Source organism: Ictalurus punctatus, chromosome 15 (assembly GCF_001660625.3).
Source record: "Ictalurus punctatus breed USDA103 chromosome 15, Coco_2.0, whole genome shotgun sequence".
In the NCBI taxonomy this organism is placed as follows: domain Eukaryota; kingdom Metazoa; phylum Chordata; class Actinopteri; order Siluriformes; family Ictaluridae; genus Ictalurus; species Ictalurus punctatus.
The window spans coordinates 6996536-7012912 of record NC_030430.2 but is presented as its reverse complement, the minus strand read 5'-3'; the positions used below and the strand labels follow the sequence as shown (position 1 = coordinate 7012912).

The 16377-nt window shown below is 40.1% G+C and overlaps 1 protein-coding gene across 1 annotated transcript; it reads right to left on the bottom strand.

Annotated features, from left to right (window-relative positions):
- Window positions 1-172: 172 nt before the first annotated feature.
- On the bottom strand, window positions 173-9541 carry stk35 (serine/threonine kinase 35). Its single transcript, XM_017487201.3, has 3 exons — window positions 8832-9541; window positions 6413-7161; window positions 173-2486 (listed from the first exon to the last, which is right to left on the bottom strand). Exons 1-2 carry the CDS (start codon window positions 9340-9342, stop codon window positions 6446-6448), a joined length of 1227 nt encoding a protein of 408 aa, XP_017342690.1. The 5' UTR covers window positions 9343-9541; the 3' UTR covers window positions 173-2486; window positions 6413-6445.
- Between the last annotated feature and the right edge of the window lie 6836 nt (window positions 9542-16377).

The following is a 16377-nucleotide window of genomic DNA, read 5'->3' as shown; positions in this document are numbered from 1 at the left end:
GCAATGAATGTTAGCATAATGCTAACTCGGCACAAGTGGATAATCTAGAAAAAAGGAGGAATCGTAGTACTGTAACCCCGGAAACTACGACATCGTTCCTAAATCCGGCTTTAAAACGTGCCACCCCAATCCCGTTCCATTTTTACGCCGAATACAATGAACTTGACGCACGTTTACGTCTGAAATCCTTTAATAGCCTTTAAGAGAAAATGACACCGTGTCATGAAAACCAGGAACATCATGAAAGTAGGAAGAAAAAAAATGAGGTAGAACCATCGAACAAGTAAACCAAGGAAAATAAACACACACCTTTGAGAAGATTGATGTGAAAGTGGACCGCTGAGGAAATGGATCATACTTTCTGCACAGCCTCGGAAATGATCTAAAACATGAGCAGATGTAAAACGGCGTCTGAAACGTTCCGAGCAGTAGCGTGTTCACGTAGTGTTTCGGTTATCCAATCGGATTGTAAACTTCTCCTTCCGTATGTACAATCTCTACTGACTAAATTTCCCATGGGTCCTCACTGTTTAAAATTTGAGCAAAATTGCACAATTCCAGCTCACTGTTTACTTCAACAGCAGCATTTTTTGTGCGTGCTTGTACTCAAACCAAGGGTTAGATTGGTTTAAATAACAGACAATAAACCGAATCCCCAAAGTGCTCATTTTGTTCCCTTTTCACACTTTATACAACCGAAGAATCAAACGTAATAAAAGGCGATAAAAATGGATGTTTGTTTGAAATATACAGTTTTCGACAGTGCTATAAATGGTTTTTACAGACCAGAAGTTTGTGCACACCTGACCATCAGACCCGTATGTGCTTGTTCAACTTCCCGTTCCAGATTTGCAGTTATGATGTGCTCCACTCTTCTGGGAAGGATTTCCAATTAATTTTGGGGTGTATCTGTGGGGATTTGTTTTCATTCGGTTCAGCTATAAGAGCGTTTGTGAGGTCTTGTATGCGTGTTTCGGATATCGTGATGAATTCTAAAATCATACATTCATTTAACGGAAACCTTTGCAACTCTAAATTGACTAACTCAGCTAACACGGAGCTGATTGGACGTTAAAATGCACATGTATACGGGTTTGAATACGCAGTTTGTTTTTTTTACTCCCCGCTTAAAAAAAAACAAACAAAAAAAAAAACATTCCTGTCCACTTCAACACCTTCATGATAAACCGCAAAAACATGAGCAGCAGGTGGCAATATATGTGACGTAACGAATGCACATAAAAAAAAAAAAAGCCACCTCTAGAGTAACGTAAAGAGCTGCGTAGAGAAGGTCGAAACACTGAAAAACAACATGGCCGCATCAGAACGACGCCAGAAGTGCCCGTTTTCAAAAAGCCGTGAATTCGGTGACTTGAGGATTTCACGTGGACAGAAAACGTTTGAATAAAAAATAAAAACATACGATTTAAAAAATTTCCTTACGCATGTGGACTGTTTGTTAATTTTTTTCACTGTTGCATAGAAATATACTTTTAAAATTCAGATTGCACTTTTTTTAAAGCACATTTAAATATCATGATATAGGTCACATGTTTTTGCCATGTAGTTCGCTCGTGTGTGTATATATATATATATATATATATATATATATATATATATATATATATATATATATATATATATATATATATATATATATATATATATATTACACACAGGCATACCTGATGTCTGGGACAATCCTATGTTTTTTGACCAAAGAAATCTTGTGGACAATGAACATATAATTGATGCATGCATATTTTACGATATGCACATTTTCACAAATCCCTACACAAAAATAAAATGTCGTCAAATATAGAAACCTGGCTCTTTTTTTTTTTTTTTTGCATGTGAGGAAACAAGATAAGTGAGGATTCAGTTCAAATTGTGTGAAACTGCCAAAAATTAAATAAGGCACAGGAGTAAGCTCATGAACCAGGAGGCTGTTGCGCAGCCAAACACGCACACACACACACACACACACACCAGATTATTTCGTTCACAGTGCATCTTTCAATGATCGCTGTTACGCCCGTGCTGACTCCGGAACGTTCAACATCTCAAAGAACATTCCAGTATCCCTAACGTCGTGTACGGACGCTCTTTAAGGTTGCGAGAAGTGTAGAGGCGATGAGTACAAAGTGCAACATGTTGTCTTTTCTCCTGTTTTTGGTCCCGAACAACAGCACAATCAATATGACAGAGAAATGAAAAACAATGTAAAAAATAAACAAAAAAACCCAAACCCTATAAACAGTGCTGATAAAACTTAAAAGAAGGGGGGGGCAGAACAACTGCAGACCAGACATGCAGAAATGTCAGGCACGATCGTTTATGGGATCTGCGTGACCGGGCTGATTTCCATGACATCCTGAAGACTTTAATTTCCTGTCCTTACGCCGATACGTGCTTCACAGTTATGAAACTCATAGTTCCCATTCTCCGTCCTGCTGAGCGATCGGACGCTCGTGCTGCTCTCAAACCTGAGGACACAAAAATGACAGAATGAAATGAATCTCCCGGTGGTTAAAGGCCTGAGAGCAGGGCTGGGAAAGCATCACTATTACACAGATATCAAGATAAATTCAGTCATAAATAAGGGGCACTTTGGAACTACCCGTGTGCATTAAACAGTTTGAACGCACACCTTCCAGCCAGTCAGAATCGAGCATTCAGAGAGACCATGGTATAATACATATAATAATCTAATAAAAAAGTCACAAATGATCCGAATCAGAGTTGGAATTAGAATCTGAATCATATTTTCCCGAATCGGATCATATGGTCATAATCAGATTTGGAGTCACTATTGGAATCAGAACCATATATGGTCTGAATCCGAGTCAGAATCAGAATCATATGGTTCCAAACCAAAATAGGAATCAGTATCATTTATTAGTTGAATACATTTTTACTTAAGAGGAAGTATTTTATATCTACTATATTCATTAACAATATTAATAATAATAATAATAATAATAATAATAATCTGACACAAAATAAAATGGGATTAAAATATTACTTCATTTTATGTAATACATGCCCAAAATAAAGTCCAGAGCTCGGGCGTGTGGCGTGGCCTATACGTAAAATACATGGTTGTGTGAGGACAAAATGTTCCAGGCGTGATCGGGTACTCTGTGTTTCTGTGGTTTCTCGCGGTGCTGGACGAGTAACAGCGGTGTTGCCTTAAGGGGGTGGGGCTTTGTATAGGCTACAGCAATTATCTCCCTTTCACTCACAATCCTATCCTATTATCTCAGGCCTGGGAGTAATAACACAAAAATCTCCTGTCTCGGGACTCCTCCATGTGTGCTGCACACATGCACCCACACGCACACACACACAGGCCAGCTTGTCCTGGCTGATGACTGATCCATGTTTGTACAGAGAGGCATGAAGGCGAGGGAGTATTGGGGCAGTCTTGTTGTATAACTGTTCTATATACCAGAGTGTGAGTGAAAGAACTCGGACGTGTAAACACACTGTCGATCCACCAATGGGAGGATGGGAAACTCACGGACAGCTACAAACAGTAGTAGCAATGGCAAAACTGAACTGAATCATGCTAACGGGCAGAATAATATCCTTACTACCACAATCTGTTTGCACGTTTTCTTTAATCCCAGTTCTATCGTAAGAGCATCTTCATCAAGTTGCACGTTATCATAAAGTGTCACTGGGATCTTAAGAGAATATTGCAATCGCGTGGTCTAAAACGAGCATGGTCTCAACCCCAAACCGCACTGTTTAAAGCGAGAATAAGCAAAATCGGAGCTTGTTTGCTGAAAAACTGAAGGGTGTATACTCACTGACCACCATGTACCATCCATGCCCGTGTAAGTAAAGCCAAATCCATGATGGTGGCACGTTCAAAAGTAATGCTTTTTGGTGTTTGCTAGCGTTCAAAGAGCAGGCCAGTCAAACAAAAACAAATTTATCCCATCACACACCCTAATTTCAGTATCAGCTAGCTTGTTGAATCCACCATGTTTGAGGATCAAGGAGTATGTCCGGGACCTCATCTTTTCCCGACGGTTATCTGTAACACTCAAAATGTTATGAATACTTCCTCTTGTAACACATGCCAACACTTACTCTAAGGAGGGTGAAAGCCGGTCTGCAGCATACTTGAGCAATGAACTCGCTGAATGATTTTACTCTGTACACCGTGTTCTTCCGTAAAATAAAAACATTTACCTGTGTCACGTGTACAGTTGCAATCAAAATGATTCAACCCACACTGCACATCAGGTTTATTCTCAACATGTACAGACTTTCAGCGATTTGCATTGAACAAATGCGATTGAAATAGTTAGACACAATGAATGTTTCAAGTGGTTTCCCCAAATTCAACTGACAATGAAACTTACAATGACTTCTTCAGTCTCAAAATTATTCTAACCCTTTTCATGGCGATCATCATCTTTAGTACCTAATAGAGCACCCTTTTGCTGTTATGACCTGCTGCAAACGAGATGCAGAGCTTCTGGCAGTGTTCCTGAGGAATCTTAGCCCATTCAGTTCAGTAATTTTCTTAGGTTTGCGTGCTGCAACCGCGATCTTCAAATCCCACCAGAGATTTTCTATGGGGTTCAAGTCAGGTGACTGTGATGGCCCTTTAGAATCTTCCAGGACTTCTGCAACCAAGCCTTGATGGAATTTGAGGTATGCATGGGGTCATTGTCCTGTTGGAAGGTCCGATGATGTCCAAGCTTCAGCTTCCTCACAGACGCATGACATTTTCTCCCAGCTTTTCCCGATACTTCAATGAATCCATCTTGCCTTCCACACGCTTCAGGTTTCCAGTGCCAGAAGATGCAACGCAGCCCCAGAGCATCAATGAGCCACCACCATGCTTGACTGTGCACATAGTGTTCTTTCTTCATGCCTCTTCTTCCAGACATACCGCTGATCCCTCATGCCGAAAAGTTCTTTTGTTTCAACGCTCCACAGAACAGAAACCCAAAACTTCTGTGGCTTATTTATATGATCTTGAGCTGACTTTTCTTCTGCTTTTGGGTCAGTAGTGGTGTACATCTTGGAGTTCTGGCATGGAAACCTTCTTCATTTAGTACGTGTCTTACCGTGCTCACTGAAACCTCAGTGCCTGTTGCACCAAGTCTTGCTGCAGGTCTTTATTTCATACATTTTCTTCCCCTAGCCAGTTCAGGTATTTCATGTGTTCCAGCTCAAGCACACCTGGTGCAACTAATGAAGCGCTTGATTAGTTGTGGATCAGGTGTGCTTGAGACAATACCTGTTTTGCAAATTTGTGCTGTTGTGAGGAATTCTATTCAGGGAGTTGAATAATTTTGAGACTGGAGAAATAATAAGTTGCATTTTCAGTTGAATTTGGGAAAACCACTTGAAGCATTTGTTGTGTTGAACGATTTTAATCGCTTTTGTTTGACTTCTTTGACAATAAAGCTGACTCGCAGTGGGATTGAATCATTTTGATTGCGACTGCAGGCTAGTAATGTTAATTTAGCTCTCACGTATGTATCTTCGTGATAAGTTATCTCGAGAGTCTGTTCTTCTGTACAAGAAGGTGTCCGATCCGGTTTATCTAATTACGTGTGAAATGTCTTCAGGATCGAACATAAAAAGTGAGATGGGCAAAGGCTGTCAAACACACTCTGCCCTGCAGCCATAAGCTGGATTTAATTAAGGCCATGCATAACAGAGGGCGGCACCAGAAATTCCTGAATAGGCAAAAAAATAAAAGATGTAGGATGCACATGTCAAGATGAAGTCAGGCAGTAATTCTCGAGCAGACATGTGCAGCCTGGCGCAGATTAAAGTTAGTCCGCTGCTGTAGAAATGTGACTCATCGAGTCCCCGCCATGCCCTCGGCCTACACAGGATGGCTAACCTTGCAGGAACTGTACAGATAGTGACGTGGTGTGGCACAACTTACTCTGAAACCGGTCTGACCTTTTATAAGACTTTTAACAGGGTTGCAAAGGTCAGTAAAGTGTTCAGAAGGCTAAAACATATGGCAGTACAAGCAATCACAGGGGTCCAAGCACTGCACAGTCTATGATAACCGACAGCACTGTTCTGTTTATACCCCGCTGAGGTGTGTCATTATATATCTATCAGGGTTCCAAGGTAAAATCTTGGTCATGCTGGGAGTGCAGAGTACATAACTGGCCCTGATCTTTGGGTGCAAAGGGTAGCATAAAGCAGAAATCTCAAATATCCTGAAATATTTAACAAGGTATGTAAGAATTTCCAGTAAACTCTGTCGTACTTTGTCTCAAATTTGACCAACCCTGTTTGAGTAGAACTTTTGGAAACTAATTTAAAAAGACTGTGTCCCACCCACCAACAATCTAAAATGAGCAAACTTCTGGAAGTCTATACAGTACCTGATAATGACATGCCAGAGTCTCAGAAAACCCACCTGAAATTTAGCTTGAAGTTCATCTGGTCTGGTTCAAGTGGCACACGTGACTTGGTCCATCCTGTGCTCCAGCTGGAAGGCATCCGGTCGGTCCTCCGGATTAACGGCCAACATGTCGTGCAGAAGCATCCGGATGGCGTTGGACATTGAGCTGCGTGGCTTCTGTGGGATGTGTAAGACCATCCTAGGGTTCTCAAGCAGCGCCTCGCCCACTGGCACAATCTCGCTGCCTTGACGAACATACGTGCCCAAGAGCTCGCGCCTCGACTCGCCATCGATAAATGTGATCCGCTCGAGCATAGCCCAAATGATGATGCCGAGTGCAAAGATGTCTGCCTTGGCCGTGTAGTGGCCCTCCCATACTTCAGGCGCCATGTAGAAGTCTGAACCACATGCTGACGACAACCAGAACTTGTTGACATTGACATTCTTTTCGATGTGTCCTTCAGACCCACGTTCTACGCACCCAAGACCGGCGCACACCTTGCTCAGACCGAAGTCGGCCACCTTGATGACGGGAGCGCCGAACTTATGTGAGATCAGGATGTTGTCGGGTTTGAGGTCGCGGTGGACGATGTTGTTCTTGTGCAGGAAGGCCACGGCGCTGGTCAGCTGCTTCATGAAGCTCCTGTTGGTTTTTGGGTCGGGCTGTCGTGACAGGATGTACTGGTTCAGGTCACCACCTTCGCAGAACTCCATTACGAACCAGAGGTAGCATGGTTCTTCTGGATAACCGGGAATACGCTCACCTGTAAATGTAAAAAAAAAATTTTTTTTATAAATAATGGCACCTTTTAGACAGCAATCGAAAATGAGACGCTCTCTATGGTACAGAATACACTCTTGATACTGTTGGCTTGGAGGTGTGTATCCAAATTCCTTCCGAATTAGCTGGCTTGCTAAGCTAATTACCTAACTTAGAAAATAACTACAACTGTAATGCCAGCTGCAAACAGTTGGAACCTTGGAATCAAAACCAGTCGTCCATCTTGACATTTAAAGTTTTGTTATTTTGAAAAGGAAATCGCATCTGATCTGGCTTCTGATAGCTAGCCTGTCCCTCAGGCCTCCAAGGGGACGTGCAATAAAATTTCATTTCAACAAATGAAGGTACTGGAACGAGTCCAACAACGCGATTTCACCCTCGGGCAAGTGGCAAGAGAACGTTGTGAAGGAACACTTTGGACTGAACTAACAAGTTTGGTAAACAACCTAACTGTATCTACTCGGCCTGGCCGTGCATTCTGAGAAGCCGAGTTTTGCTCGAGAAAGCCTTGAGCATTCTTCTGAGGAATTCAGATCTGGTGTCAAACCGATAAGCCGGTATTTTAGGAAATCTTGTTTTGAATGAACCTGAAGAACACTCTGAAGAGCTGCTGCTATGCATATTTTAAACATTATCACACATTAACGGTCATTTTTTAAAAACTGAACTTCCATCTTTAGTGAAAGCTTTAGTAATGAAATGATATACAAGAGTGGTTTGGGGTGCTTTTATGGTTCTTGAAAGAGAAAGATGGTCCAGTTTCCACTCCATCTCTGGAGTGACTGTAGTCTTTCTTTAGTGTGTAAGGTACGTGTTTGTTCACATCCCTGTCGCTGAACTACGTCAGTATGACACCGTCAATGTGACAAAACACTACCAAGGCCTCGTAATAGCTTACGAAGCTTTGCTTACGGATTTTAAAGTGAAACTGTTTGGAAAAGGAAACTTTTTAATCCAAAGTCATGAAATAATTGGGTTGGGGGGTTGAAATGGGACCAACGCAAACAAAGGTTCTGAAACAATTTGATGAACATGATCTGAAGATGAAGATCTAAAACCCAATGAAATGAATCCAAAAATAAACATATTATTATTAGAATGATTATGATCATGTAATGTCAGGACAGAAAGGGGACTGAACGGGGAGCAAAATAACCTCAAGAAGAAGAATTGGGGGCAGGGGATGGGATGGTTAATGGGAGCAAGCTGGGAAGCAAAGGGTTAATGTGAGAAAGCTGGAACACTATGTTCCCTTACATGCTGAAAGCTCAGTTTAGGAAGCTTACACAACATTACATAACACCATAGGGTTAGGATTAGGGAATAATGAATAACAATATGCACAATAATATTGAACACTTTAACACTACATGCATGAGGCTTACAGGAGAGAAACATCATGCAAGTTATTTGGATTGATTATCACACTTCACCACATACAGGAAGTGCAGAAACAGGAAGCTCTCTCTATCACTGTTTATACACGTTAAGCTTATAATAATTAATAAGATATACATGCATGCTCTAATGTAGATTATGTATTATGGCTAGTTATTACAGAGCCCGTGTTTCTGAGTGTTTTGAGGGTGTTTATGAGCAGGGTTGCTGCTTCCAGCTGGTTGCATAACAGTAAAGTTGCATACATGAGCGCACCTTTTAATGAAGTTTCCACTAATCTTAAATACTGTTTGGATCTTTTGTTGCCGTGGCTCATTTTCTGCGCCATGCCATTCCTCTCCAGCACACACTCCTCCAGCTGGACGATGTTTTCGTGTTTCTTGTCCAAGCTGGCCAAGGCCCAGAACTCAGACAGGGCCAGCTCGACCTTCTCTGGCGCGTCGCAGCGGAGCTTCTTGACCGCCACGCGGGCGCCGGATTTTCGGGCCACGGCCTCGTAGACGACCCCGTAGCTTCCCCGACCCACCTCCCGGAGCAGGCTGTACCGCGGTGCCATGACTACGCTGGCGTTCTCGAGGCCGGCCTGCTTGGACAAGCTCAAGGTAAAGCAGGCCTCTTCGATGGTCGCGTCGCCGGGCTCGTTGACGTGCAGCGGTATCGACCTCAAAACTTTCCCCGCGTCCCGCTTCATGCTGGTGGATCTTTTACAGCCTCGCCTCCCGCTCCTCAACACTAACTGCCTCCGTGTCGCGTTGCGTAACTCCATGAGTTTCCGAACATATACGTTTAAGTACCAGTTTTCATCACTCTCCTGACTTGGAGCTACTTGTTGTCATTTCATTATTTTCTTTACTTTCTCTTTAACTCGTCATTACACCGTTCAAATCTCACAGACGTAAACAATAATACAACCATTCTCAACTATAGCGTCGGCAACCAAAAGTGGGCGTGACTTACACCGGGACGTACCATTTCACCCCAAAACGAGGGGACAAACGAAAGCGATTTCAAACTTCTACACGTGTCACGCTCATACAAAGAATTACAGGTTAATTTGATTGAACGGTCGTGTTATGAATAAAAATAGCTAATCGTTGCGAACTAGCTTAACATGTATCAAAACATTTAGCGTTGTATATATAAACCATATCTACCTAAAAAAAATGCACGAAGTCGTCCATTTGCACTTAGGAAGGGTACATCTATTTTCTTTGAGATGGGGGGGATACAGTAGTGGATACAGTGTTTAAAACGTATTCCAGTGAAAATTATAAACAAGGCCCGCGAAAATGTAGCGTAGTTTCGTTTTTAACAACATTATAACGTCGAGTTTTCGTTTGCATGTGATATATAACATGTGTAATCGAGGCTCGAGACCACCGTGAAACAAAAAATGGTCCGTCTTTTCAGCAACATGGAAGTTCACGTGAGGGATGGGCACGTGAGGTACAGCACGAAACCCTTAACAGCGTGTGTATAAACAGTACAAAAAAGTGAAAATGGTTATGGTGTAAAACAAAAATAAAATAAAAAATCACAAAATAGTGATTTTTGAAAGGAAAACGGATGCCATAGCAAAATTGTTCACTTCTATATTTTGTATATTTTCTATAAAACAGGTTGTTAGAGCTGTATTTTAGAAATTAAATGTTTTTTTTTGTTTGTTTGTTGTTGTTTTTTTGGCTGCTTTATTCATTAAAAGGCCATGGTATAAAATACACCAATTATGACAATGCTGCAAATTCTGGTCGTAATAAAACCTATAATTTAAGAAAAGCTTTCCATTTTACTTCATCCTGTTTCAAAAGGTGGAAAGGATAAAAAGTTTAGACACTCATCCTTTATTTAAATTCTTTTCTCCACATTTTTGAATAATAATAATAAAATCATCAAAACTCTGGAGTAACACAAATGGAATCATGGGAATTATGTTGTGTTAAAAAAATCAGAAATCAAAATAATTTAGTATTTTAGCATCTTTAAAGTAGACACCCTATTTTGCCTAGAATTATCCAGAAATGTATTGTTGGCATTTTCTCACCCGATTTCTTGAGGAATTCCACTGAGATGCTTTTTAATCAGTATTAAAGGAGTTTCCACTTACGCCACTTTCGCCACTTTCGCCACCTTCCCGGAATATTTCGCTAATAGTAATAGATAATAGTCGTCCGTTTAAAAAAAACTTTTGTAAATAAAATCATATTTTTGTCTACGACACCGATTTCAAACATTTAATCATACACCTTCAGATCAGAAGGTTTTTAAGATCATGAGAAACGTTTCAGTCAAGTGTCCACAAACTATTGACCGGTAGTGTAAATAACGCTATAACATTTACAACAATCAGAGGTAAAGCTGTAATGTTTGCACATTTTCTGTCACATAAAGTCTTCAGAACAGAGCAGTGTACAGTATAGTGCTGTAAGCGATTAGAGAAACTAACTTGTTTCGTCAACATTGCAGAAGATTAAAGTGCACCTATTATGGTTTTTCAGATTTTGCCTTTCATGTAGTGTGTTATAGAGCTGTTTGTGAATGTAAAAACGTCTGCAAAGTTTCAAAGCGCACGACAAACAGAGTCCCAAAAGAAGGAACCGATTCTGAACAACTGAAATGAGTCGTTAGTAATTCCAGACTTTACGTCCTGTACTAACCTATGTAGGTTTATAACAAAGAGCCCCGCCTCTGGTCTTCATCCGCTGCTCGTGAACAGACGGAAATGAAACTCTTTATGGTGGTGGGCATTTCCTTTCTGACACGCACTGTAAGCGGTAGACCAATCACAAAGGACTGGGACATCTGACCAATGAGAGCAGAGTATGCTCTCTGAAAGGAGGAGTTTAGAGTGAACGTATCGTTTAACGAGTTGTTTGTGACACTGGGGGGGGTAATGCTGTAATATAAATTACAAGAAAATTAAAGTGTGTTTTGACCATGGATGCACGTAAACCTATAGTATGAGACCTTTATTAGGCACATTTCAAAACCATAGTAGGTGCCCTTTAATTTTTTTTTGCTGAATCATTCCTTTTTTGAACATCTCTCTAAAGTGCTATATAGGAACATCGTGACGATAAAACGCACACACTATGTAGTATTCTTTGAGCTTGTTAGAAAATAGTTACACAGAGGTGTCAGTTTATTATGTATACTGATCTCGTTTGGCTACTTAGTGTGCATCATTAAACATTCTTCATTAAAAGGATGACCTCTTATTTGACAGATTCAACACCTTGGAGCATCAGTGTCTCTAAATTCATCAATATGCAGGTTGGATGAGAGTAAGGTCATTACATGGTGCCTTTGGGCACAAAAAAATTATGTAGTTTTCTTTCTCAGCCTCAACCCTTTTGTTTTTCTCATGGGTTGGTCTGTCTTCAAGGACTGTTCATCCCCCTTACATTTAAATTTTCATCAATCTCTCTCTCTCTCTCTCTCTCTCTCTCTCTCTCTCTCACTCTCTCTCTTTCTCTCTGTATGCAGGCAGAACATTTTCAGGGCCACAGCACAACAGCCTCTCACACACTGTTTTTTTCTGTTTGGCTTCCTCTTGTCCTCTCGTTCTCCCATGCCTACTTTCTTCCTACTTTTTTGTCACTTCTGCCTCGTTCCGAATGTCATTTCCGTCACCATGGTAACCTGAAGGACACCACATTCACGTTGTTCAAATTCATAATAGCACGTTGTGCCTTTATCTCGTGAGGTTCTCTAGAGGAGATACAGTCATGTTTTCTTCATCGTAAGTACATCTAACAAAATAATACCTCACCAAGCAAGGATTGCTCATCATTTTACGTACAAGGGGTCAGGTTTCATTTTGTACACAGAAATGTACACAGATGAAGAGGCAAACATTTGCTCACAAGAAAATCAGGCATAGAGGGAAAAAAAAACAAGAAAAACTTTTTATTTATGTATTTATTTATTTTTATTTAACAACAAAAACCCTAATGTAGGCATCAGTGGACGGGATGACTCCATGCTAAATGATAAAAACATAGTGAAAATGATAAAAACATAGTGAAAATGATAAAAACATAGTGTTTGGCTTGATATTTAACTCTAATATGTGGAAATGTTTGGATTTTAGCAGCCTGCTAAGTCTACAAAGTTACTCAAGCTAGCTCAATATGGCAACGCCAATGACTTCAGTGTTGACGTATTTGTACGGCACATCGTACCCTCCACTAAACTTAATTATTGAACCTATTCATCAACACTGAAATGCAAAATACTCATTCTTTTGTTTTCTGTTGGCTCACAAGATCGAAAATGTATACATTTACAGCTCAAGGTTTACCAAGATAAAGTCTGCGCAAACGTAACTGAACATGTGCCTTTCATGTCCTGCGTCCTTTCCCCTTCAGTGAATCTGTTTTGTTTTTTTCCTGCCAGGGCAATTTTATTCCTGTTTGGTCAATCTGACTGCTGCTTTAACAGAAAAGGCCAGATTTTTTTCAGGTGTCTCTGCCATATTGCATTATCAACGACTCAAAAATGGTCAGTTCTACAGGTAAAGTATAAAATGAGTTTATTTATTTGTCTGATGCTTTTCTCAAGTGCTCTGCAGTTTTATTTATCTTTATCTTTATTTACATTCAGATTTCAGCTGCAGTGAATGATGGCGTGAAAAAAAAATATTCTGAGATGATCAAGCTCATAGATCATGCGTAAGATAAGCGCACTGTTTATGGTGAGGACATTCTGTAAAATAATGCTGAAGTTATGCCATAGAAAAAAAGGAGGGATGACTGCTGCCCCCTACTGTACATAAGAAGCAACTAGCAAGTTCTAGAAAAAGGGAGAAAAAGGGAGAGCGTAGAAGAGATATTAAGAGGAGAAAGGAAAGTCGTGTAGCTTTCTTTCTTTCTTTCTTTTACATCTGCCTTTCTATCAATTTCTATCTGACTCTTTTCCCCAATGAAGGAGGCATGGCCTCTGTTTCAGTCACGCAATGAAGAAGGCGTCTTTCTTTCTTTCTTTCTTTCTTTCTTTCATAACACATACATAGTCGAACTCCTCAGTCTCAGTGAAAGAGGTGTGGCTTCTGTACCTGTCACTGTGTGTCAGTGCCAATGAAGGAGGAGTGGTCTCTGTGTGTGGCAGTTCTAGAAAAAGAGGCGTGACCTATCTACCTGTCTGTCCTAATAAAGAAGGGGTGGCCTCAGTATGCACTGAGTTCCAGTATTGGAGGAGTGGCCTCTGTGTCAATCATTCTCAAAGAAGGAGGAGTAGTCTCTGTATGTGGCAGTTCTAGTGAAGCATGCGTGGCCAATCTACCTGTCTGTCCTAATGAAGGTGTGGCCTCAGTATGTGTCAGTTCCAGTGTTGGAGGAGTTGCCTCTGTGTCAATTTGTCCCAATGAAAGAGGAAAGGGCTCTGTATGTATCAGTTTCAGTGAAAGAGGCATGGTGTTTGTATCTGTCAGTCCCAGTATAAGAGGTGTGGCATCTGTATATGGCAGTTCTAGTCATGGAGGCATGACTTCTCTACCTTCTGTCTTAATGAAGGAGGTGTTACCTCTATACATGTCAGTTCTAATGAAGGCGGTGTGGCCTCAGTACCTATAGGTCCCATTAAAGAAGGTGTGCTAAAGAAGAAGTGTGGTCTCTGTATATGTTAGTCTCAATCTTTTTGTCAGAGGGAAAGATATCAGCAATGAACAAAACATGTTGAGTTCTCTCTGTACATCTTTTACATTCATGCTGCTAATCAAAATCCATAAAACTATTCGACGCTTGAATGATAGTGGCAGCATGAGAGAGAAGAGAGAAGCACGAGTTTAAACAACAGCTTTTTATTCATAGATGAAAATAGCTCATCAGAAACAACCTTGCTCTCCAAAGATACAAAAGAGAACTGCGACAACTCTTAATAACCAATGCTCCTCAACATCTACTCAAAAAACAAAAAACAAAAAACAAAAAAACCCAATCCAATGAATGAGAGCTTGAGAATTATATATTTTTATTCCAGGATCTGTTCACAATTCTCAGATGTGAAAATAAGTTTTGCTTACACACGTCTTACACAACGTCCCTCTGAAATAAAAGGGCTGGCAGCTACATTAACGCGAGTTTGCATGAGTCATTATGTTTTCCTCACACTTCAGATGTCATCATAATGACAAATTCATGTAAGACAGGCTGCAGAAGCAATAAACAAACATCTGCATTTTAGCTAAAGGCATATAAGAAACGTCACTGACTAATATAATAGCTTAAGAGCCATTAGGCAACCGAAATAGATTTAAGGAAAGAAAAAAAAGCATCAAATGACCATGTTGTGTGTAGCTACATCATGTGCCAGTCCTGTAAGGGGGTAAAAATGTGTCAGTGATCTGGAGTAGCTTAACACAAAGGACTCAGGAGGATAAGAAAGGAAAATATGAGAAAGTAAAAGTTGCAACACCCACGGCAATTATTTATAGCAACAACAGAATCTCCTCGGCTGCCATGGTTACCTTCACAACACGTAGTCTTCAGGTGTTGGCTCTAAGGCTAAATGTATCTCTCTGTCTACGTCATGGAGTCACTGATCATATTAAGACTTCAAAACATAAATAATTAAAGCTGACTGAAGTCACGACACATTTTATGTCAGAATATAAACACATTTAGCAATTGGATAATTAGTTTCCAAATGAGAGATTTCCGCTTCCATTATTGTGTGAAGAAGTAAGTACACCCCATCATAAGGTTTGTCTCTCTTTATTTTATTGGAAAAATTGATACTTATATATATATATATATATATATATATATATATATATATATATATATATATATATATATATATATTACATACATACACACACACACACACACACACACACACACACACATTGAGGTTCTGTACTTTAAACCTCCTGCTAAAAAATAAAAGAAAATGACAATAACATCAGTCACATCTACATAGAAATAAAGGAAATGCATGCTATGAGTGTGGTTAGGATAATAGACAAATTATATACATACATTGTAAAGAAAATGTGGAAACGGGGATAAGCTGTCAATATATTTCACAATAGAAAATCTATATTTCAAATAAAATCAAGTTCTTTTAAGTAGAAAATCGTGCATTGACTGTGTGGGCTGCCATACTGTTGTGATGTCAGGTGTGTTTATGCCAGAGAACATCCTCCATCTTGCCTGAATTCTCGACTGGGAATTCTAAGCTAAATAACCGCTCCATTGTATTTTTTCCATGTCTGAGGTTGGGTTTTTCTGAATACCAATTAAAACTGATTGGAGAATTAAAGGGCATTTCAGCCAATTCAGAATAGATCTTTAGTGAACGGAGACAGTGTTGGATGAGTCAGTGGAACGAAATGGAAAAACAGAAATCATTTTGGATAAAGGGTTCAAATCAGCAGCATGTCTTGAGAAGAAGTGGTTCAAGTACTCTTATCTGGCCACAGAGAGGATATGGATCCCTTATATTTACTGAGTAGAAGTAGGGTTTAGAGGATATGTAGGAGTCTCAACAACCATTTCTCCATGAGGGTAGAAATCTAAGCACCAAAGAAGGTATGAGTCAACCATCTGAATGTGACTAAATAACTCTGCCTTGCAGTCAAGGTCAGAAAGGAAGAAGAATCTGCTCTCCAAAAAAAACAAAAACAAAAACAAAAAACCCTGAAACTGCATGTACCAAACACCACTTAAGTGAAGATCACGACTATTGGTGCAATACTGTCAGGACAAAACCAAGAACTTTGACCAAATAACACATCATAATCCCTATTTTGATTGGACTGTGCTATCTGGGTGACCTAAAATTATTAGACCACTACAGACCA

Bases quoted from the DNA above. Each gene is read 5' to 3' on its own strand.
- stk35 (XM_017487201.3), bottom strand. From the start codon at position 9,342: ATGGAGTTACGCAACGCGACACGGAGGCAGTTAGTGTTGAGGAGCGGG. The intron at 7,162-8,831 runs GTGCGCTCATGT...TTACATTTACAG, and splicing joins AGTGGAAACTTCATTAAAAG to GTGAGCGTATTCCCGGTTAT.